At 40.1% G+C, this 24,547-nt stretch overlaps 1 protein-coding gene across 2 annotated transcripts in view; it reads right to left on the bottom strand.

The window, feature by feature from the left end:
* The window catches only part of LOC149067026 (calpain-B-like), a 208,893-nt gene that overhangs the window by 158,563 nt on the left and 25,783 nt on the right, over positions 1 to 24,547 (bottom strand). For both annotated transcript variants that reach the window (XM_089253047.1, XM_089253048.1), the window contains exons 2-6: positions 13,077 to 13,339; positions 11,952 to 12,021; positions 11,068 to 11,326; positions 10,442 to 10,616; positions 10,273 to 10,350 (exon numbers count right to left, since the gene is read on the bottom strand). In XM_089253047.1, the coding sequence (XP_089109173.1) occupies positions 10,273 to 10,350; positions 10,442 to 10,616; positions 11,068 to 11,326; positions 11,952 to 12,021; positions 13,077 to 13,292 (798 nt within the window). In that variant the 5' untranslated portion in view covers positions 13,293 to 13,339. The remainder of the gene's footprint in view (positions 1 to 10,272; positions 10,351 to 10,441; positions 10,617 to 11,067; positions 11,327 to 11,951; positions 12,022 to 13,076; positions 13,340 to 24,547) is intronic.

Raw genomic sequence — 24,547 nt, 5'->3', positions numbered from 1 at the left:
CATGTAATTTTATGCATATGAATAAAAAGATTTCTCTACTAATACATTGCTTTCGAAAAACCTTGAAAATTTTAAATTAAGATATTCATGATACGGTCTAACTTTGTGCAATATCATTTGACATTTTAAGTCTATTTGAGACTTGAGCGAGAACGAATTTTGAAAAATTCTCAAAGAAAATAATAAGGAATCGCAGTATTTGTGGCGGATAGAAAAAGCGACAAATGCCAGAAAAAGGCAACCCTGAATCCTTTGCTTTTCGCCAAGTTGGAAAACTAAATGAATTTCCAAATTATTGATCTCCATTGATCTTGGTATGCGCCACAAACCACTTGCGGCGACAAACGGAAACCCGACAGATATCGCGAAGTGCGGCTTATACGGCGAAATTAAAATTTGAAAATTTATTTGATCGCAATTTATCATTCTCATCGGCGTCCCAACGCCCCTCGCCGCGAGAAATTTTATTACTAGTAATAAATTAATAATGTAGGTTCAGACCCCCCATGCGACAGTAAATTTTTGTTTCTTGCTGCGGCCTTATGGTTGACACAAAGCAGAGAAGCTGAAAGTTAATTTCGAACAAGAACTCGCGTTAATGCTCAGTTTTTGGATTGAGAGATTTTGCTCTATTTCCATAAAGTAAGCTAAGAGCTATCTCAACAGCATCATCCCCCCCAGGTAAAACAAATTTTTCTGGGGCCCCTACCCTATCTAGCTATACAGGGTATACATACTATTTCATCATTTATTAGTAATTCACCAATTTTATAATGTAAAGAAATATACGGAAGGGGCCTTGTGTGTGTGTGAGAGAGAGAGAGAGAGATCTGGTCAAAATTTTTGGCATTCAGAATGTAAATTGGTTATTGGGGGTTGCTAATCAAGTGGGGCTCAAAAATGATCCCACAAAACCCCTTCGCCCGGGGCAGGGGCAGAATTAGGAGGCAACTGCCCCGGGAGGAAAAATTTAGGGGAGGGGGCAGCAGTTTTAGGTGAGAACAATGAACACACTCGCAAAATTATCGAATTTCAAAGTTCTGGGGTCATCAAAATCATATTTGCCCTGGGAGGCTAAAATCCTAGTTGTGGCCCTGTCCCGGGGGGAGGGGGGGGGGTATCATGCTGTTGAGACGGTCCTAGTCAGGGCTTCTTTTAGCAAATAGGCTAGCTAGGGCATGCGTACGACCTCGAGCATTTTGGAGCCATCATAGCTCCTACAAGGGTAGCAGCCCTGGGGCTCGGGACGAGTGTGCATAATTTTTGTTCTGCATACTTTATAATGCAATGTGGGGGGGGGGGCGTCAAAAAAAGTCATTTGGCAAACACTTTACTAATCTGGTGATCAATTTGCCTATATAGAGATCAAAAATTTATTACGTAATATAACAAGGTTATAACAATAATCCTCACGAAGAGGAAAAGTGCCAATCGTGAAAGAAGATAATCGAACTTGGTTTCTAACGTGATTGAATGATTCAATTCATTTTTTTAAAAAGCCCGCCACCCTCCGCTGGGGAGGAATTCAACTTTCGTTGGTTGTGTTGCGCGTAACTGGCCGTTATAAAAATGATACGTCACAAAAGTTCAAAATGTTATAATACATTTAATATTCTGACGATCCTAAAACGGAAAATGCTTTTTGACATTAGTTTTTCACAATTGGTTTTTCATGAGTGTAATTATTGGCCAGTCGATAGTTTTACCACCCCATGTATATATATATATATATATATGCACACATTGAGTACATGTTCTTTGCCTCCCCCCCCCTTCCCTGGGAAAACTTGAAATGACGGCCCTGACAACGACCCTCCCACTATAACGTCCATTTTGAAGGGACGAGGGGGTCGTTATATAAAGCGATGACCGCATATACATGTATATTTATATATGTTACTGTCAAAGCCCGAAGTTGGCCACCCGAAGTTGGCTAAATCCCCCCCAGCGCCCACTGCGGGGCCATGGTAGCTGAACCCTGAAGAACAACACTTTGCCGTGTACACGGGTTCAAAGGGTTCTGTCTATAGTGAAGTACAAAATTATTGTGGGGAGGGGGGGGGGCAAAATGAGGAAAAGTGGGAATATCCATAAATAAGGAATTAACTATTACACGTGTCTTCACTAGCGTGGATTTGGGGTAATCTGCAAATTCTTCCTTAAGACCAACTTAGAGGTTGAATTTTAAGAAATTTTTTTGGGAGTCTCAACAGTATAAAACAAAACTACTGACAGAATTTTATGTTTATAGCTACAGCAGTGCCGTAGTGAAAGGGAGGAAATTGGGAATCCGATCCCTTCGAAATGTGAGAAAATGATTGAAATAAGGTAAAACATGACTAAATATATTATTTGACCACTATGTCCCCCCGTCCGAATGAAATTTCTGGCTACGCGCCTGAGCTTCAGTGGTTGCAGCTCGGCGGTGAATCAGTGAATTAGGCTGTAAAAACATGTAATTTTATACATATGAATAAAAAGATTTCTCTACTATTACACTGCTTTCGAAAAACCTTGAAAATTTTAAATTAAGATCTTCATGATACGGTCTAACTTTGTGCAATACCATTTGGCATTCAAAGTCTATTTGAGACCGTGGCGACAAACTGAAATCCCAACAGAAATCGCGAAGTGCGGCTTATACGGAGAAATTAAAATTTGAAAATTTATTTGATCGCAATTTATCATTTCCCTAATGCCCCTCGCCGCGAGAAATTCAAATCCCGACAGAAATCACGATGTGCGGCTTATACGGCAAAATTGAATCTTTAAATACGACCCTGTCGGTATTTCGTCTGTCGGGATTATGACCCAGACCCGGAAGTTGACAGGTTTTATTTCGGGGGCCCTGGATTAATTTCTCTCATTGTTTTTGTAACTTTAACAGTTTGCTATAAATCCATGTATCGGGCCCATAAAAAAAATCTGCATATTGACTTCCCGCTCCTTGGTTGGGTTTTAGTCGTTGGTAAAATGAATATGAATTACAATTTTTTGTGGTGCTCATAGGGCGGGGGGTACGACAGGGCTCCAGGCTGGGGACCCTCTTGGGGGAAGTTGACCCATTTTGGAAGGGTGCTTGATGAATTTCATTTGTTTTTTGTTTCTTTAAGATTGTAAAATTCCTCAGTAAACTGGTGCTTTGACATACCACTTTTCATATCACTCTGATGAAGTGGGACGAAATAAACAACATATGATGGGAAGAGAAAAAAGATGTTGCCGCCGAAATGTGCAGGAAGGCTTCGCCCCCCCCCCACCCCAGTATAGCTATGGTCATGAGCTTTTCCCCAATATTTAATTTTTAGGAAAATTTTTTTGACTCATTCACAAATGCAGATCATGTGAAGCTGACTTGTACAAGAAAAAACTGGATGAATTTTCTTAAAAATATACGTTTTGGGGCTTTTTTTTAAAAAAAAACCAATGTACAGGTATATGGAAGGATTTTAATGAAAAATGTTAGTTATTTTGTAGATTATGAGCATATTTTCTTACACAGTTTACAGTGATTTAACTCTTATTTGGGTAACATCTGTTATCTCTCTGTCTCAGAAGTGGCCACGGCTGAAGTAAGATAAAAACAAAATTTATTGCAAACTCAAAACATCACTTCCGATTTCTTTAAATCATTTTAATACTACTTAATCGCACCTCTCACTCTTTTCTTTCTTACTACATTTCTCAATACCTAATCCTGATCATCATGGTCTGTTACTGTTCAAATTTGTGTTCTCAAACAGTCGCTTGTTACTCGCGCTTACACTTACGGCATATCTCTTCCTTTTGAGCAGCTGAAATTCCTACCGATCATATCTTCTATTCTTGGAAACATTGAAATAAAAATTAAAAAAATAAAGACATTTAAATGAAAATCAATCCGCAAGTGGGCTTCTTTTGTTTTTAGTCTAGTGGTGCAATTTTTTTCGGGGGGGGGGGGGGAGGGTGGCCTCCATGGCTCCTTAAAAACTACGAGATATACGTTGCCTCTGTAGTCTAGCGTTCACCCGGAAAGTGAAAGGACGTGGGTTCGATTCTCCTCCGGTTCAGTTGAATTTTCTCTCTTTCCAAAAAAAATATATCTCTTCACATCAGCCAGCTGTTAAAAACCTTTGCATAGATAGTGGAGAGTGACGTCGTCCTCGGATGAGTTGCCATCTGTTGGCACCGTCAGCAATTGTGAGCTTAAGCCTGAATTGTGTCCGACCGTCCTTGTACGGTCTCGTTCAGGGACTAATATTCAGCAAATATTTGCACGAGCTCCAAGAAAAGATTGAGATATTAGTTGCCTCTGTAGTCTAGGGCGTTCACCCTGAAAGGACGTTCACCCAAAAATATATATACCTCTTCGCATCAGCCAGCTGTTAAAAACCTTTTCATGGAGAGTGACGTCACACACATCCTCGTACATTCTTTCTTTCATAAATTAATTTAGAATGTGAAAGTACAGAAAAATCTTCATGCGTGTGCTTCCATCCAATCGCTTTCATCATGTTACAATCTTATATATCCCACATTTCACATATACGTACACTACTACACTCATGTCCATAAATTAAGGATAATGCCAGCTCCGGCAAATAAAGGTTCAGAAACAAAACAAATGTTACTTATTCATAAAGCCCATTTATTAAACAAAAGATAAAGAACAAAAACGATGGTGTATGTATGATACCATTCATAAAAACTACGATTTTTGCTCCATATGAAAGTCCGACGTGAATCAGACTGCAAGCTAAACCTGGACGCGTCGGAAAACATCACACAAGCTCACTGTGACGATGTCCACATTGCATGTTCTCTACTCCAGGCTAATCGCTGCCGACAGTGAGTTGCCGTGAGCGGAACACATCTGACAGGCCTGCGAGCATATAGACCAATATCTCCCAAACGTCTGTACACGGTTTGCCTTGAAACTGTGGTACCCGTGGCTACAGATAGCTGACGAGACAGGTGGGATGCTGTGCTCCGTCTGCTTCTTTTGGCAGTTACTGACAAATACCGGTCTTCATTCGGCGTTGTAACTCGGGAGCGACCTGTACTGTAACGTCTACTGACATTTCCGTTATCATGGAATCGTTGCCAAAGCCTAGAGATGACACTTTTAGCAATTCCAAGTTCCTCGGATACTTCCATCTGAGTACGCCCACATTCCAGGCGACCGATGATTCTACCACGTAAAAAATCACCCACATGCGTCCTCTGTGTCATAACTATTCGCCAATGGCACTGAGCGCCTTACAGAACTCTTGTGAACAATTTCACTTCTTTGCCACCATTCCTTATATACCCCCCTCTTACACTCTCGTCATTGTGACGTACTATCGGCATCATCTGGTGGCTTCCTGAAATTTGCATATCATTCTTGCAGATGTGTGTGATAATTCTACAGGTGAAATTTTTACTTTAGATTTCGATTTCCGTGCGATTCTGAATTATCCTTAATTTATGGACATGAGTGTACTTCTCAATTGTACACTACTACTTCGCCGCACCATGGTAATTTTCTGCACACGAGGGCTAATTTACCGGGACCTACAATTTATTGCCGATTCCGAACGGCAGGCTTGTTTTTCTTTTTTGCCTTGTAGTCTAGGGCGTTCACCCGGAAAGTGAAAGAACGTGGGTTTGATTTCCCTCAGGGGCAGTTGAATTTTCTCTTTTTCCAAAAAAAATATATCTCTTCCCATCAGCCAGCTGTTAAAAACCTCTGTAAGAAAGAATATATTTTATTTCATTCTCCCATCATTTTTTATATTTTAATCTTAAATTTTTTTCTAAACACCTTTTTCGTCTATTTGCAAATACTGTTTTTGTAAGTACACAAAACATAAAATATAATTTACATTTTTCAAATTAATTAAAAAATTAAAATAAATTAATCAAATGAAAAGTCATTAATTTAATTTGAAAAATAACATCAAGTAAAAACTGAAAATTAATGTAATTGAAATTTTTTTTAATTGAAAAATTTCAAATTCTTTCTACTAAATAATAATTTTAAATTTGCGCCTAAAGCAGGAACAAAAAATGGCGCCTTTCCGAATTTTTTTGCTCCCCCACAGAACAAAACCTGGCTACGCCACTATCAGTGAACCAAACGCTCGGATTCCCCCTCCCGTATGACGCAGTCTACCGCGTCAGGAAAACATTTCTAACCCTGCATTGCATTGATTCCTAGTCGTCTAGGACAGTGGTTCTCGACCTTTTCTAAGCCCGCGGCCCGGTTTCATTCATTTTTGTGAGTCGAAGCCCCGGTTAAATACATGACCAACGGAAAATGAATAAGGGAAAATGAAACGCAAATCACTCGCGGCCCGATATGAATGAGGCCAGGGCCCGGCGGTTGAGAAACACTGATCTATACATATCCCTACACATCTTAGAAATTTGTAAACCTGGTGATGAGATGCTTTGTGTAAGGCAGCGCGCATACTGGGACGAAGAGGTGTGCACTGAGCTATATAGCAAATAGAATGAAGACTCCCTATACAATAACAAGGATGTACGCAAGCCTATGCGGAGGAATACAAAAATGGGCGTGACGAAGAGAAGTAGGCAAAACATCGCCTATTTCAGCATGTAAACTATGGGAAAACTTCCATCTTCATCATTTCCGTTGTATTTTCATATTTCATTAACATAGCTGCCCATCTGCACATACACAAATGGTTATATCGTGTTCTGCTTATAATTGCACCAACCGATGGGGAAAATTGAAGGAAGATGGAAATAAACTTCGTAGTACAATTGTAAAATTAAACGTACGTAGTTTTCATTTCACGTCCAATTTCTGTTCAATGAGCATAAATCAAAATACAAAATTAATTTCGTATGAATTTTAAACTTCATAAATATTTTTTGAAGTCGTGTAGAAATTGCTTATTACTATTTGGGTTAGAATTTTTATGTCCAACAAACTGTCAAAATATGCTCCATAAAAATGCATTTATGTTCTTAAAAAAACTGAAAATGCTTTAAAGAATTAAACTGAAGAACCAAAAAAACTGGTACAGGCATGCGTATGCAAATAAAGAGATATGGAACCAATCAGAGTACGGCGTTGCGGTCGGCAACGCCTATATAACACAACAAGTGTCTGGCATAGTTGTTAGATGGGTTACTGCTGCTACAATGACAGGTTATCGAGATTTAAGTGAGTTTGAACGCGGTGTCATAGTCGGCGCACGAGAGATGGGACATAGCATCTCCGAGGTAGCGATGAAATTTGAATTTTCACGTACGACCATTTCACGAGTGTACCGTGAATATCGGGAATCCGGTAAAAAAATTAGATCTACGACATCGCTGCGGCCGGAAAAAGATCATGCAAGAACTGACGAGAATCAGTAAACGTGACAGACGTGCAACCCTTCCGGAAATTGCTGCAGATTTCAATGCTGGGCAACAACTGTCAGCGTGCGAACCATTCAACGAAACATCATCGATATGGGCTTTCGGAGCCGAAGGCCCACTCGTGTACCCTTGATGACTGCGCGACACAAAGCTTTACGCCTCGCCTGGGCCCGACAACACCGACATTGGACTGTTGAGGACTGGAAACACGTTGCCTGGTCTGACGAGTTTCGGCTCCAATTGCTTCGAGCTGATGGACGTGTACGGGTATGGAGACAGACAACCTCATGAATCCATGGACCCTTCATGTCAACAGGGGACTGTTCAAGCTGGCGGAGGCTCTGTGATGGTATGGGGCGTGTGCAGTTGGCGTGATATGGGACCCCTGATACGTCTAGATACGACTCTGACAGGTACGTAAGCATCCTGTCTGATCACCTGCAACCATTCATGTTCATTGTGCATTCCGACGGACTTCGACAATTTCAGCGAGACAATGCGACACCCCACACGTCCAGAATTGCTACAAAGTGGCTCCAGGAACACTCTTCTGACTTTAGACACTTCCGCTGGCCACCTAAATCCCCAGACATGAACATTATTGAACATATCTGGGATGCCTTGCAACGTGCTGTTCAGAAGAGATCTCCACCCCCTCTTACTCCTACGGATTTATGGACAGCCCTGCAGGATTCATGGTGTCAATTACCTCCAGCACTACTTCAGACATTAGTCGAGTCCATGCCACGTCGTGTTGCGGCACTTTTGTGGGCCCGTGGGGGCCTTACACGATATTAGGCAGGTCACCAGTTTTTTTGGCCCTTAAGTGTATAATTATGCCGTATAAACCGAATGTAACACCGCGAGACGCAGACGGTGTTACAGTTTCTGGCGCCTCGACGGTCTCGTAATAATAGAGCCGCCGACAATGAAGGGAACCGGCGAGTTCCGAGAAGCAATTCTTCTGAGGAACCGCTGGTACCATCGGGCCTATATGGCTGGGACCTGACTACGGCGCGGTTGCACGCGGTTGAGGTTGGGGGGGAAGGCATCATCTATAGTTTTATTCTGTCAGGAATTTTAGGATTTTAAAAAACAGAGTGTTTTTCTTGAACGAAAGTAAGTACACATTTATTTTTATAAAATTTTAAGACTAAGAATGCTTAATTATTGGCCGGAATGTAAAAAAAGAACCAAATGTATAGGTTTCGTATCTTGTAATGCTCCATTGTATTAACACATTCAGGGAATGTTTTGACTACTTCGCGCCAAAAGGGTGTGATGCGGTCGCATAGGGACGGCTCGCATAGTTCTCACTCCATTTTCCTTATAGCTGAGCCCTTTTTGGGAATTAGAAAAAAGGTCTGCATTATCAAGTACTGTATATATATATTGATTTATCAGCTGCTTAAAATTAATTATAATTAATTTGAAATATAATCGCAAACTGGTGAACTGTAATGACAACTTTCAGAATTCATTTGCCTAGTCAAGCATGGAAACAAAATGAATAAAAGTTTCAGTACAATGAATGCCTACATGAAATCTAGCATTATATGAATAAGTTCGGCCGTCCCGCCTTTACAGTCATACGGCAAGGTGGGTTCGACTCAGCGATCACAATTTCACAGCGATAAAATCAAACAACTCTCTCGACAATATACTGAGCTTAAAAGAAGTTAACAAAAAAACATAAAAAACTTCAAAGTAAACAAAAAAGTTATTGTGTGACAAAAACAAAAAACATTAAGACTTAAAATTATCGTTGAAATAAATAAAAAGCTTAACATATACGATTAAAAGCAAAATGAAGGATATAAAAATATAGAAATTAAAACACAAACACATTAGAACTTAGAAATTAAAATAAAAACCTTTTAAACATACAAAACTTTAACAATAACAAAAATTGACTGATTAAAACATGTAAGATTTAGAATGTAATTTAAGGTATCCGACTACCTTTCTTGTCACTTTTCTTTAAAATGGTACTAGAGTGAACTTTAATAACATTTTTTGATAGAATGTGTCTGGAAATGGTGAAAACAGTGACAAATTTTGGTTTACCTATGACATTTTCTATGAAAAACTCGTTTTTATGTCAAATTTCAGGCAAAATTCATGTGACATTCGAAACAAGATTGCAAAAAATTTTGTTAATGAAATGCTTTGTCATTTTCACAGTGCGTTTAGCTAGTAATGTTGCAGGTTATGAACCAAAATTTAAAGGATTGCATGATAGGTTCGTAAGTTACACCAAAATATGTTTATGTACTTGTGAATTTTTTGAAATTTCATCCTACATTTTGTCTATAAAACACTGTAATTCAAAAAATATATGTGATAGACCTTAGATTTTGGTTCATAACCTCAAAAATATATAGCAAAATATCACATTAAAATTTCGTAAGGATGCAATGCACCAATATTTACAAATCATGTCACAAAGTCAAGTAAAATGTCAAAAATATCATTCTTCGTAAAACGCGTTTAAAGTCTTTATTCAACACTTTAGTTACATTCACTAAAGTGAATGTAACTTTGATTCTAAGCGTCATATAAACAAAACACGTTTTGTTTTGGAATCACAACAAATAGGGCTTTTATAAAAAATTAAAAAAAGGAAAATCTATATTTTTCTACCAAAATGACGTTTTCAACGTAGTCGAATACCTTAAAGTAAAAAGAACAAAAAAAATAACAAAACGGCAAATCAAATATAGAATATAAAATTGAGATGGTTCAAAGGCTGTGAATTCCGAAGCATACACAACATGCATATGACCCATTTTCAACGTACACACAAAGACATACGGCCAATAATATTCATCGATCACATTCTGTAGTTACGTCAATGTCTATAGTCAATAAATACAATATAAATCTACCATTAAATCAACCATAAGTAAGACTTACTCTAGCAAGACCAGTTATACTGTAAGAATGCTGCGTTACAAGTCCATTTCTAAGTCGAATTGGGGAATGAGTATCTGGCTGAAAGAAATCAGATTTGTGTTATTTTCTCATACGTTTAAGAGGTCAGAGATTTGGATCTATTCCACTTTCACATAAAATATATTCTTACCAACTGAATATTAGCAGCAAGGAGTGTGGACCTGGTTATAGAGCTGTTTATGGTCTGAAACATTACATGAGCATCATATTCAGATATCTTGAAACTCTGTATGATTCCACCAGTTAAATCCTGCATGACTTGGGAGGGTCTTGTGTTTAAAACATTACAATACCCACCACAAAACCTGAAATAACACTTTGAATTACAAGGCAACCATAAAACATCATTTTTGTAATTGATTTCAACTTCTCAAGCGAATTAGCCAATCATGTAAGAAAGAATAACAAGTATCATTGAAATTATTTGATAAAAAATCCATTTTCAGAAATATAAATTCTGGTATAATTGCAGCCCAATATTATTTTTTTCCTGATTTCATGGTTTCCTACTGTAGTAATGTATCTTTTTAGTATTGAAGATGAGATCTTATTTTATTCTACGCTATGTAAATACTTCTTGGTTATGGTTGAAATGCACAGAGGAACTTTGTCTGCTTATTAGTATTGCTGGGAAAAAGATTTAAAAACGCTTCATTGCTTTCATTTGAGAATATGAAGCATAATTTCAGATTGCGAATTCACACTGTACTTTCACAAGACATTCTTAAAAATTTCTTAGGAGAATGTAATCTTTACTTTGCGTATGCTTTTTCGAGCAAGGCAGGCCAGAATTCGGACGGATCAGATGATCGAAGATAGAGTGGTCTTCCTTTGCTGGTAGTTGGAAGTCGATCATCAATAACAACTTCGATCCAGTCACCAAACTGCCAGAAACGAAATCTATAGACACCACAATATGAATTCTGATTGAAATTTTGATCACTGGGAACCACACGTTCTAACAATGCCGGTGTCATGGTCAAACATGAGACAGCAGCCATCAGAGAATAACCACCTGAAAGAAATTTCCCTTTCTTTAGATCTGCTATCATAAGCACAATGTTCATACACAAAACACCTACTTTTTACATTAAATTCAAAAGATACGCGATTTATTTATTTCCATTCAAACTATACAAATACGTCCAATTACAACTGGAGAAAGATGTAAAAGATAAAGTACAAAAAACATAAATCCTGTGCGGATAAAAAATAATTGAAACAACCACATAAAAAAAATAGGTACAAAAAAAAAAGAAAAAAAGATACTGTGAGAGAGACACACAACTCATATTCAATATCATGAAGAAAAATCATTACATATTTTTACCATATTATGTATCAGAGGCTTTGAAACTCAGCAGCAGGGGCTCCCCATGAGTTTCAGAAGTCCTTAATCGCATTCCACGCCTTTTCGTGCCCTATTTCTAGGTATGTAATGCTTAAAAAGGAAGCTTATCACCGATTAATTTCGATTTTTTTTTTTTTGCTTTTCCCCACAACTAGTAGTAGTAGCGGTGTATCCTAGCTCAACTACAAAAATAAATGGCAAAATAGCTAACCATGGACATTTAAAAATTAATGAATTTGGTGGAAAGTATACTTCCCACGGCCTTATATAATAGGGTTAACCAACTCACCAAGTTCTCCTTGCTCAACATCCAAGTGGAACGATGGCCTTGAAATAAACTTTGGACGTGTGCATATCTCCTAGAAAATGAACAATAATTGTATACTCTATTTTCCAGTTTTTTTCTTACATTTTTCTTTCAATTCAAATTTTTTGGGGGACCTCGCCCCTTCCACCCTCTCGTTTTATCCGCCTATGCTTAAAAGCCTCTTATTTCAGAAATAACAAGCCCACATATTTTGTAAAGTTGGTTTCTCAATTGAAAACTCTTCCCTATACTCCCCTTTTAGTTAGCACATGCTGAAACTTGAAAGAAAGCCAACTTCATTGAAAAATATTGACATTTTGAAGAAGGTTTAGTGATTTCCACTCTGCCGCTTAAAGGGTTAAAACAATACTCTCCGAACCCAGGTAAGGATATAGGTAAGTTCTTTCCCTAAAAAAAGAGACCTGAGGACCATCGATAGATGGCGTCTTCGCAATATTCTCTCGCCAAGGCCCGTGATACGCATGCTACTAAGTAGCACGAAAATATCTCACTTTCGAACGTATGCAACCATCAGATTACTGGTAACATTCATGCAAATGTTACCAATAATCTCATTCGTGGAATGACACTTTCGAGTCTCATGCTCAAAAGTGGCATGCTTTTGTGCTACTTAGTAGCATGTGTATCACAGGGTCAAGTCCCCCCCTCCATGCTCAAGACAAGACTAGTGCGGAAGTATATGACGAGACTCTGAAAAGAAAGATTATCGACCCAACTTGATATAGGTGGTAAATTGCTGTACGGTAATGTGACCGGGATCGACGTTTTTAAACCATTGTCTAGAAATCAATCGAGTAGAAAACAACATCTGCAGAGCATATTGAATCATCCAAACGGTTGTGAATCCTTTCATGGTCCTTGGGTTTATAATCCCTACTTGATCCACATCTCTGAATGGCTCAGAGAAATGCGGTTCAAACAAATCGGCGCAATTTTGGCATGTTTCTGCCAGTAAAAAAGAATTAATTTTGCATACTACAAAAAATATTGGTTTTCAACAAAATACAGTTTGTTAATTATTTTGTAATGTAATAGGAGGCACAATATTAACTTCGAAAATTACCATGAGTACAATTATAAACATACGTAAGGTCTCATCCATGATGCTCCAAGCAGCTTATGTCGACCTTGTGATATGGCTTTATTAGTAAGAGGGAAATCTGGGTCATCAAAGAGAACTCCCCTTTCTTTGCAGATTCTTCTGTAATAGTGGAAACCCATGACGTATGGATCTCCTTCTCTTTCTGATTCGTGGCTAGCGTCATTGGGACCTTCTTTATGATCAAGCAATGATCGACCCATTCAAACAGAGAGCCGCAAGGACTGGAGCTCTTATGATAATAACATTTCTATAGTGAGAAACAGAAGTACACAATTAATTAAGTTCATCAAACACGGAAATTTCATCATGTGAAAGTAGAAAAATATTTGAAGAAATTATTGGATATGAGCTGATAAACATGGCTACATTTTACGGTAAAAGCCTGAGATCTGTAAAATCGAGAATTTACAGAAGCGAGCAGGTAAAAGTCCCTTAATGGAAACGTTTATTTTGGAAACATCGTTTTTCTATCAATTAAGAGTAACATTTTCGAAACACGTGGGAGATTAAGTAAAAATTACTGCAGTAATTTATTATAAATTCTGTGAATGAAGAATTTAATTAATTACTGCAGCAATAACTTTGTTTTTCCTTCACTTGGGCCTATAGTTGTAGTGTTAGTGTGATTTGAGATTTTCCTATTTTCAACTATTATTATTATCTAGCTTTAGCAATAGTGTTAGTATGCCTCGACTTCGACTAGTGTTGTGTAGAGCTTGCAACGGGAGGTTTCCCTGGTCTAGGGGTATAGTAGCTGATAGTTTCAATTGTAAAGGGTGCTTGGATAGGAAAAGGCTGGAACTCGAGGTCGAAGCTTTACGGGAAAAAGTTAGGGTGCTAGAGGGCCCGGTTATAACGGAGCCTCTGGTCGTTGAGCCACTTGTTGATGAAGACGCAATCTCCACGAACAACGACATTTTAGAGGGCGAATGGGTGGTCGTGGATGAGGTAGTGAGGTAGAGGGGGATAGTGATAGGGGTTTAATCATCGGTGATTCTATGGTTAGGGAACTTGGGAACCAAGTGTGTAGGGATTTTCGGGGTTTCGAGCGCTGTTGTCTTCCTGGGGGGAAGATTGGCAACATTCGAGACGTTTTTCATCGCCGAAAGTTGCCCTTGCGGGTGATTCTGTGGGTGGGAACAAATCAGGTAGGAGCGAATATTAGTGAGTCTCTGTCAGAATACCGGGATTTACTATTATCCGCTAGGGAGGGGGGTTCAGATGTGGCAGTGATTCCAGTGCTGCCAAGGGGTAGTAGAGGGTATAGGAGTAGGATCCAACAATTCAATATAGGCCTGAAGGGCATTTGCTCCTCACTTGGGGTCACGTTCTTGGAGCTTCCCGCATTTACCGATAGGTGGCTTCGTTCGGATGGGATCCATCTAAATAAGAGAGGGGTCTGGGAGGTTTACGATAGTCTTAGGTCAGGTTTTTTACTCCCAGACCACGTAGTCGGGAATGCGGGTTAGTTAATGATAATCACAACAGTACTGACTTGAAATTACCCACCTCTGACTTGGATGGCTTCTCGATTGACACTAAATCACCGGGCAAATTAAAATGTGTGTTAATAAATGCCAGGAGCTTGGGTAATAAGAAAGATTTTTTAGAAACTATGATAGTTGTGGAGGGCTTGGATCTTATAGCCATTACAGAATCTTGGGCAAACGATGGGGATGAATCTTTCTTACACATCTCAGGATACGATACTTTTTTGAGAAATAGATCTGATAGGAAAGGGGGTGGAGTGTTGATATACGTGAAATCCTGTTTGAAGGCTAGAGAGTGTAACGTGCAGAGAAGTGATATTGAAACCATATGGGTTGAACTTGAGAGCAAAAGACGTCATAAGCTTATTATTGGGGTTTGTTACAATCCACCGAATAGGGATCAAAACTACATTGCCAAAATGCATGATGAAATTTCCTACATGTGTAAGCGAAAGAGGGTTCTCATACTAGGGGATTTCAATTACCCGGGTATTGATTGGGAGAACCTTTCATCTGGAAATCAGTATGAAAGAGATTTTCTTGTTCCTTGTTTTCGGAGAACTAACTTTGATGTTTTGAGAAGAAGGTTAGCGGAAGTTTTCAAAGACCGGTTGGAATCAGTACGGGTGGTAAGTCAACGGGAAGAATTTAGTACGAAGCTGTCCTCTGTTTTGCACGACGTCATACCCTTTGTTCGAAAAAAGCGTGTTTGTACATCACACCCTCTATGGTTCACGGATAGCGTGCGGAACCTTTATCTTGAAAAGAAAAGAGCATTCAGAGAGTATAAAAGTGGACGTGGTGACCTATCATTGTTTACTGATAAAAGAAGACTGTTGAAGAAAGCGATAAGGGATAGTAAAAAGCAAGTTGAATCTAGGTTGGCAGATAACATTGGCTCTGACCCAAAATCATTTTTTCGATACATCAATAATGGATGTAAGGGGACAGTTGGCCCCCTCTCGATAGGAGGCTCTAAGGTAGAGAGCAATGTAGGCATGTGTAGTGCTTTCAATGACTTTTTCGCGTCGGTTTTTAATGGAGATAATGATATTCGATATACGGGTGTTGCATGGGGTAATAAAACCCTCAACGATATTCAAGTAGAAGACGTGGAGGTCCTAAATCTTCTAAGAAATGTATGTGCAAGCAAAGCACCAGGACCAGATGATATCTATCCCAGGGTTCTCAGGGAAGGTGCTAATGAATTGTTGGGGCCAGTCGCACAGATATACAGGAGTAGTGTTTCTGAGGGTATCGTCCCGAGAGATTGGAAACTGGCTAACGTTGTTCCGATATTTAAGAAGGGTAGTAGAGAAGTGGTGTCTAATTATCGTCCAGTGAGTTTGACGAGCTCCGTCTTGAAAATTTTGGAAATTATCATCAAAAGGCAGTTTGTGAAGTGGATAGACGAGAATAATGTATTGTCGGATAATCAGCTAGGGTTCAGGAAGGGGAAGTCATGTGTAACTAACCTCCTTTGCTTCTATGATTACGTGACTAAGGCTTTGAGTAAGAGCAAAAATGTCAACGTTGTTTACCTTGATTTCCAGAAGGCATTCGATCGGGTCCAACATGGCAAACTCTTGAAGCGTTTACACGAGATTGGAATAGGGGGCAACTTGCTGAATTGGATAGAATCGTGGTTAAGAGATAGGTCGCAACGAGTTATGGTGAACGGGGAATTCTCTGGTTGGACAGACGTCACAAGTGGAGTTCCTCAGGGAAGTGTCCTTGGCCCCATACTTTTTTCACTTTTTATCGACAAATTCGATCAGGGTATCGATGGGATTACTAGCAAATTCGCCGATGATGTGAAGCTAATGGGGGTAATCGGGAATGAAAGCGATAGGGAGTTGCTCCAGACCAACTTAAACAGGATTGCAGCATGGGCAAATGAATGGAGCATGACGTTTAGCGTAGATAAGTGCATGGTCGCTCATTTTGGTTCGAACAACCCACGGTTCTCTTACGAGTTGAATGGTGTCACTATCCCGGATGCAACTAGAGTCACCGATTTGGGAATTCTCATTGACGAGCGACTTAGGTTTTCTGAACATTGTTCAGCGGTGGTCAAAAAAAGCGAATAGAATGCTTGGTCTCATTTTCAAAAAGGTCTCTTCGCGTTCCCCTAATGTCATTCGTCCGCTTTTTCGAGGCTTAGTTCGTCCTGGACTGGAGTATGCTGTAAGGTTTTGGAGACCATACCTACAGAGAGGCATAGACTTGGTTGAAGGGGTGCAGAGAAGAGCTACGCGTGTCCTTATTGGCACGCAGGGCTTGAGTTATGAAGAGAGACTTCATTTTTTGAATATGTTTACATTGTTCATTGGATGAACGCAGGTGTCGAGGAGATATGATCGAAGTGTTCAAAATTTTCACTGGGATGGATAGGATGGACCATGAACTTTTAGTACACCGCCAATCGACTGCTTTTACAGGGGACACCAGTATCGATTGGTGAGGGTCAATGCGAGGTTATGGTGTCGCAGGGAATTTTTCTCTAATAGGGTTGTTAATAAATGGAATAGCTTACCCCCGGAGGTAGTAAATTGTAACACAATTGACACGTTCAAAAAGAAATACGATAAACATGTTGGGGTAAATCGAGAAGCTATCCATTCTTAGAATAAGACAACCATAAGTATTCTTTATGGGTGTTGTATGATATTTTATCATGTGTATATATTGTTTATAATTTGTGTTAATTGCATTTTTAATTGAGTTGCTGTATTTTTGAAATATATGACATCCATATCTTTATGGGCATCTTTTTATCAGCCACCTCGTTGGGCATTTTGCGTGTTGTGGCGTTGTATTTGTATTTTAATTGTGATCAATTCATAATACGTACTGAGTACTTAATATTAAATATACCCATTAAATTCTGTATCGACTTTACTATTTCAAGTAGTAATACGTGAATGACGATTAATTAACTGATTCGTTAAAAACGAATAAACCCAAAGATATGGGATTGCACTAGGAAGTAAGTTTTGGGGCCGATGCCTGACCCAACTTTGAGTGCGGAATATTTTAGTGAGTTAATTTCTAAGAAAAATGAAAAATTAGGCATAAAATTATTTGAGGATCTGCGTGAGAGGTGATATGAGGAAATACTGGAGACAGTACTCTAAAATGACCAATTTGTGCTTCTGGGACCAGAAGGTTTTTTACGCATACGAATCCCTTAATGACTATCTGGTGGCTGTAAATGAGGAAAGGATTAGATTAAAAAGAGATTTACATGTTCAGTTGAAGAGACTTTGCAATTATTGAGGATTCGTGCAGGTGTTGCCATGGGGTAATGAGAGTCCCAGGCACGTTAGTCAAGTGGAGCCCACCAACTAGTAATAATGAGACCTCATCGGGGCTAAACAATGACACAGACGGACTAGGTCGCAGTGGTGATTCTCCCATTGAGCCTGATGCAAGTGAGGGATTGCAGAGGAAGATGAGTGTGGATAATGTACAGGATGCCAAAAAAGAAACACCCCCTGGAAAAGCTAGTAATCAAAGACCGAGAACACCGAGAACTAATGACCAGGGGAATGAAGAGAAAGTCCCTCTGTTGCTGTTGACAGAGTATGGGAACTGAAAAGAGATCCCGCGGGGAATTGAAAAACCTTGGCAGAAAGCAATTTGAAGCGAGGGTTGTGTTGCAAGGGATCCGGCCATCCATGTACGGTCCCTTTCAGTGTACACGAGCTCCAAGGAAAGATTGAGATTCGGTGCCTCTGTAGTCTAGGGCGTTCACCCGGAAAATGAAAGGACCTGGGTTCGATTCTCCGCAGGTTCAGTTGAATTTTCTCTCTTTCCAAAATATATCTTCGCAACAGATAGTTGTTAAAAACCTTCGGATCAAATTATCCTATAAGTCTGATTATATGATAAGAGTGATTATGTTAGTTTCATATTTATTGAATTTTAAGGGAGTGAAATTTAGCGAATTCCTAACTAGACAAGACAGGAACCTGAAGGTGGTCATTAAAAATTGGACAAAAATACTAATAGTGAAGATATGAAGAAGTAAAGAATTCTATTTTATAGAATTCTTTACTATATCTATTACTTTATTATATCAATCAAAGTGACCCTAATGCATAGCTTGAGAGCAGGGGAAGGTGGTATAGAAAAAACTCTCCATATCCCTATGGTTAGTAGAATTACCAAGGCTGCCAAAAAAGCAGAGAGATTTTTGAACTACACGGTCTCTAAATTATTTGAAAATTGCCGTGGAACACGGCAGGGGGAAGGTGCCCTAACGCTACCAGTGCCAGATATGGTCCCATTTAAAAAGTCTCGCCACAGAGAGCAACAGCACTACAAACAGTACAAATATTCAGTCACTAGACATCACTCACTTCACTTCTGAGATATAGATGGCAGCACTGAAAAATCATACACAACACTAGATACGCATTCAGACTGTTAGGTACACTCACTTACAATTCCGGCACAACTCACTAGGTAGTAAATTGCCTATGGCGATAGACCTGAGTTGTGCTCGGTATGAAAAAAAAAAAAGAAAAAAGATGTGGTCCCATACGGCAAAATTTTTCTTTCGGGACTCTAAGGCTAACTGCACGCTACGGTTCGGCTGGTGCGGTTGACCTTATCAGCAGGAATTTTGCGTGAAACACACACTGCTGTTAGCAACCGGGGTTTTTTATTTTTTAATGTCACGTGACATCTCGGGATTGGCTAAATTATTTTCACCAAGCTGAAGTTGGCTACGATCATCATGCAAATTCGTGCTCATAAGTTGCATTGCAGTAAAATCCCTCTTAACGGACACCCCCTCAGATGCGGTCACCCCCTCTTTTACGGCCAAATAATAATTTACAGTTGTATAATATATAAAAGTATGTATTTCAAACCCCTGATTAACGGTCACCCCTCTTTCAAAGACGAATTTTTTAGTCCTGTCAGTGTCCGCGAAAGAGAGGTTAAGGAAATGGCCGCGGCTTCAAATCAAAGTATTCCGGGATTTTACTAACGATTTCAAAAAAAAGACTTTATTCGAATTTAGAACATTAACAAGCGTAGCCTAAATACGCCTACTTTCCTCTACCATCCCTTAATTCAATCTCTCCAATACTACTGCTCACATACTTTTTTTTTTAAGCTTGACGTTCTTACAAATCACTCGTTCACTCGAGCACAAAGTCACGTTACATTTCTTCCTTTTCAGCGGCTGTTCAACAGCATCCTACACTCGGTCATCCTGACCCGCAATCGTCCCGATTGCCCCACAGTACTGGTCTTTACGTGTCGACCTCTTCGGATTACGTCTTGGTAACACTGGCTCATCTTCTTCTTGCACTGAAATGTCTTCATCATCGGACTCAGACTCACACCTCCAAGCTTTTAGTTGGCTCACGTGCGCTGTACAGATGACCTTTCACTGTTGATTCCAATTCAGTCACCCGATACGTGTCGTTCGGAAATACAGCCGTAACAGTCATCGGTCCTCTATACTTCGGTTGAGTCCTCGTCGGTTGCCCCATGGCTCTCGGACTTCTCTTCATAACAACAACCTCGCCTGATTCGAACATTATTGTAGCACATCTGTGCTTATCGAAGGTGCTCTTCATTTTCCTTTGATTCTCCACGATTATATCTCAAGCTTCTTTTCTTACTTCCTCTGGATCCATCCACGAGTTATTCTCCTCATCTGCTAACCGTCTCAACATTCCATCATTGAATCTTGGAGAATATCCATGCAACATCTCAAATGGTGTCTTAGCAGATGACTTGTTCACAAAGTTGTTCAGATTTCGTTCTACCAACTTGATTTTCACGTCCCAGTCCTTATGGTCTCTGTTCTCCATACCTGTAGTTATCGACGACAATATAGTCCTATTTGCTCTTTCGACCATCCCATTTGCTTTAGGGTGTTTCGTTGAATTGAGCGTATGGTGAATTCCGTTATCCTTGCAGTACTTTTCAAACTGCTGTGACGTAAAACAAGAACCACGATCGCTTATAATTCGGTCCGGTAGTCCAAAGTCATTCACAAAGATGTCGACCGATTTCATTACACATGTCGTCTAACTGGAAACAATCGTACGAATCTGGTTAGGTTGTCAATGATCACTAGTAGCTCCTGATTTCCCTTCGAACTTTTGACAAAAGGTCCCAGATGATCCATATGTATCACTGCAAACGGTCTTTTTTCGGGTTCGATTGCGTGCAGCAATCCCTGTTGCTTACCTGCCGGTAACTTATTAACCAAACATTCCAGACACATAGCTATATGACGTTTTACATAGCGTTTCATGTATGGGAACCAGTACATTTCCTTGATCTTCCCAACTGTTCTCTCTGTGGCGAAATGCCCCATAAGATCATGAAATATGATTACAGTACCTTTCCGCATGCACTTCGGAATTACTTACAGTAGTTTCAATTTTCCTTCATCGTCCACCTTCCTGAAGAGTCGGTTATTCTTCAGCTCGTACCCAAGAACTAATTTTTTTTCCTCCTTGGTCCGGTCCGTATCGTTTTTCTGTAATATTTCTATCTTTTTCTTCAGTTCGTCATCTGTATGCTGGATCATTAGGATTTGATCTTCCTCAGTGAGAGTTAAGCATATCTCTAATTTCTGATCGATAAATGAGTCTAGAGTATCTTTTGACTCTGCTACAGGTGGTCTACTAAGTGCGTCTATATGTACCATTTTTAAACCTGATCGGTGTTTCACCTCGAAGTCATATTCATGAATTAGATCAAACCACCTGGTTATCTGTGGATTCAAGCATTTCTTTGTATTCATGTAGACCAAAGCTTGACAATCAGTGACGATAGTGAACTTGATCCCAATTAGGAATTGTCGCAATCTGTCCAACGTCCAAAAAATCGCCATCAATTCTAATTTACTCGAGTGATATTTACTCTCAGTTTCTGTGGAATTCTTGCTCACACAATATACTAGATGCCACTTGCCGTTCGTTCCTTTCTGCAACAACATTCCCGCTAACCCAATTGAGCTCGCGTCACAATGGACTTCGGTTTCCGCTCTCGCATCATAGTGTGATAGTATGGGTTGGCACATCAACGTATACTTCAGTTCTTCAAAAGCTCTTGTCTGTTCCTCTTTCCAAGTAAACTCTTCGTGTTTTCGTGTCAATCGATCAGCTTTCTGTGCATAGTTTTTTATGAATCTTCTAAAATAACTCGTCAATCCTAGAAATCTACGTAGTTCATGAACGTTACCAGGAATCGGAAAGTCTTTGACAGCTTTCAGCTTCCTCGAACCTGGCTGAATGCCTTCTGCATTGACACCGAATCCTAAGAACTCCAGTTCTCTTTTCCCGAATTCACATTTTGTCAACTTCAGCGTCAATCCCGCTGTTCTCAGTCTTTCGAACACTTCTCTAATTCGCTCCATCATATCTGTCCAATCCTTCGCTGGTATCAAGATATCATCGAGATAGCATAAGACCTTAGTGTTCATGAGTGGACCCAACATTTGACACATCAGTCTTTGAAACTCTGCTGGTGCATTTGCTAACCCGAATATCATACGTTCAAACTGTCCTGTTTCATCTGGAGTGATGAATGCTGTTTTCAACTTCGCTTCCTCCGTTAGCGGTATCTGCAAGTATCCATGAGCTAGATCCAATGTCGTAAACACTTTACACCCAGCCAAATTTTCCAGTAAATCATCGATTCGTGGCAATGGGAATTTGTCTTTCACTGTCTGATTATTCAATCGACGGTAGTCCACAACTAATCGGTTTTAACCTGTCTTTTTCTTCACCAATAATACTGGACTAGCATACGGTGACCTAGTTTCAGCGACTATACCATTATCTTTCCATTCTTTCACGATATCGCTGATTGCCGTCCTCTCAGACAAACTTGTTCTATACGGCGGTACACAAATAGGTTTGCTGCCTTCTACTTCCTTAATGTCCATCTCAGTCAACGATGTACACCCAAGTTCCTCAATGGACAATGCAAAGACATCTCTATACTCATTCACCAATGACCAAACTTCACGCTTTTCTTCTTTCTCAGTTGAATCGTCGAACTTTATCTCATCTAAACGAATTCCTCTTCTCTTACGTCCTCGTCCCTCACACGTAGTACCCACATTAGCAAATTTCTTATCGCGAGACTGTAATTCATCACACAGTTCATCCTTCAAGGCCACACTTGAAATGATATCATCCTCACAGATTACTTCAATGTCCCTCGATCCTATGACGGCCTCACTTACGCAGTCGAAGGACTCACTTCTTCATCCACTAGAATATCCAAGTTTTCACGTAGCTCATCACACACAAAAGAGTTTCTGACTTCGGGGTTTCCTACAGCTTCATCAGATTCTTCTAATTCCCTCATGCTCAGTTTATCAACAACGATTGACGCACGACCTCACCAAACTTCACAACATATTCCCCTAAATTCAAAATAGGAACCTTTGTTTTCCCCTTCACGACTTCTAGCAAGACATCAGTATTTCCTTGGCTTCCTTTCATCAGCACCAGTCCGTCCTCCACATCTTCTGTTCTGGCATCGATGACCTCCATTGTTGCACCGTCAACTTCTTCTGGATTCATGGTCATCAGCTCTATCCTTTTCTCCTCGACTCCGACATCTCGAACACACGGCAACTCACTTGCATGCCACATGCTCAGTCTTCCTCCACTTCCGGCAAACTCGATTTCCGGCGACATCAGATAGTTCCGTCCAACTATCAAATCATACGACTGTGCATTATCATCGACGACCAACACATCCACAGCTGACTTTGCACCATCCACTTCCAAATCCACGTTAAGTTTCCCAAATGCAACTGCTGATGGCTTCACCAGATCTCCATAACCGAATATTTCTTCTGATTTCGGCACATACTTGAGCTTCATATCCTCCGCTACGGACTTCAACAATGTCACACTACTTCCAGTGTCGATCAAACATGAGATGAGACGCCCATCATTGATCCTAGCATTTTTGATGCAGTTCCCTTCGTAACAATCAGCACAACCATTTGCTGCCAAGTTGACTTTCTTCGTTGTAGTCTGATCACAGTACTTTTGAATATGACCGGCCACACCACACAGGCGGCATGTTAAATTCTTCTTTCTTGGACAATCACGCGACAGATGACCCAGGTATCCACACGAAAAACATCTGGGCTCCCAGTCTTGCCGCTTATTGTTTCTCGGAACCGTTGGCCTGACACGTTGTCCCTCGCCATCACGAACTTCACTCATACGAGGTCGATTGTTCCGGTTCAAAGTCCTTCCCATCATCATGTCTCTCCTTGGATCCACGTGCACAATTCGATCCTGAGAAACGGTTCTTCGGTGAGCATCTACCCTTTGGTCATCCCAAAATCCGGATCTTCGTTCATCAGTCCCGGTGAACTTGTGACTTTTTACATCCTTGATCTCGGATCTCACGACTTCGTATTCATCGAGCTTCTTCGCTAATTCATCAGGGTTCACAAAACTAGACCACTGATCGATGAAATGTTCACGAATGTTCGTCGGTACCCGCGATTTCATCTTCTCTGTGACGATCAGTTTCTTTAAGGATTCGAACTCGGTAACATTCAGAAGAGATAGCCACTCGGAGAAGAAGACATTCAACTCATATCCAAAGTCCTTCCAAGTCGACTTCAGACGTCGGGAGTGCTGGATAAACTTTTGCCGTATCTTCTCTGTCGTCAGCTTGAATCGATTCAGCAACAGTCCCTTGACGAAACCGTAGTCGTTAATCGTCTCTTTGGGTTCACGGATCACGATTTCGGACACTTCGTAAGGCAGTAACACTAATAAGCTAGTGACCCATTTGTTCCTCTGGTGCTCTCGCAAGTTCGGCCTGGCACTCGAAGTACTTAAATCCCCGTTATCCGCGTCGAACTTCTGTATTTTCTTCGTCAAATCGCACGGTACGATGCGATGACTTTCGGTGTCATCATCGATATTTCGCGACGCCGCACATGTTAT

The sequence above is a fragment of the Pholcus phalangioides genome, unplaced genomic scaffold (assembly GCF_987345545.1).
Source record: "Pholcus phalangioides strain wild (caught in Gottingen) unplaced genomic scaffold, Ppha-v1.0 ptg000031l_1, whole genome shotgun sequence".
NCBI lineage: Eukaryota > Metazoa > Arthropoda > Arachnida > Araneae > Pholcidae > Pholcus > Pholcus phalangioides.
This window is presented reverse-complemented; position numbering and strand designations above follow the sequence as displayed.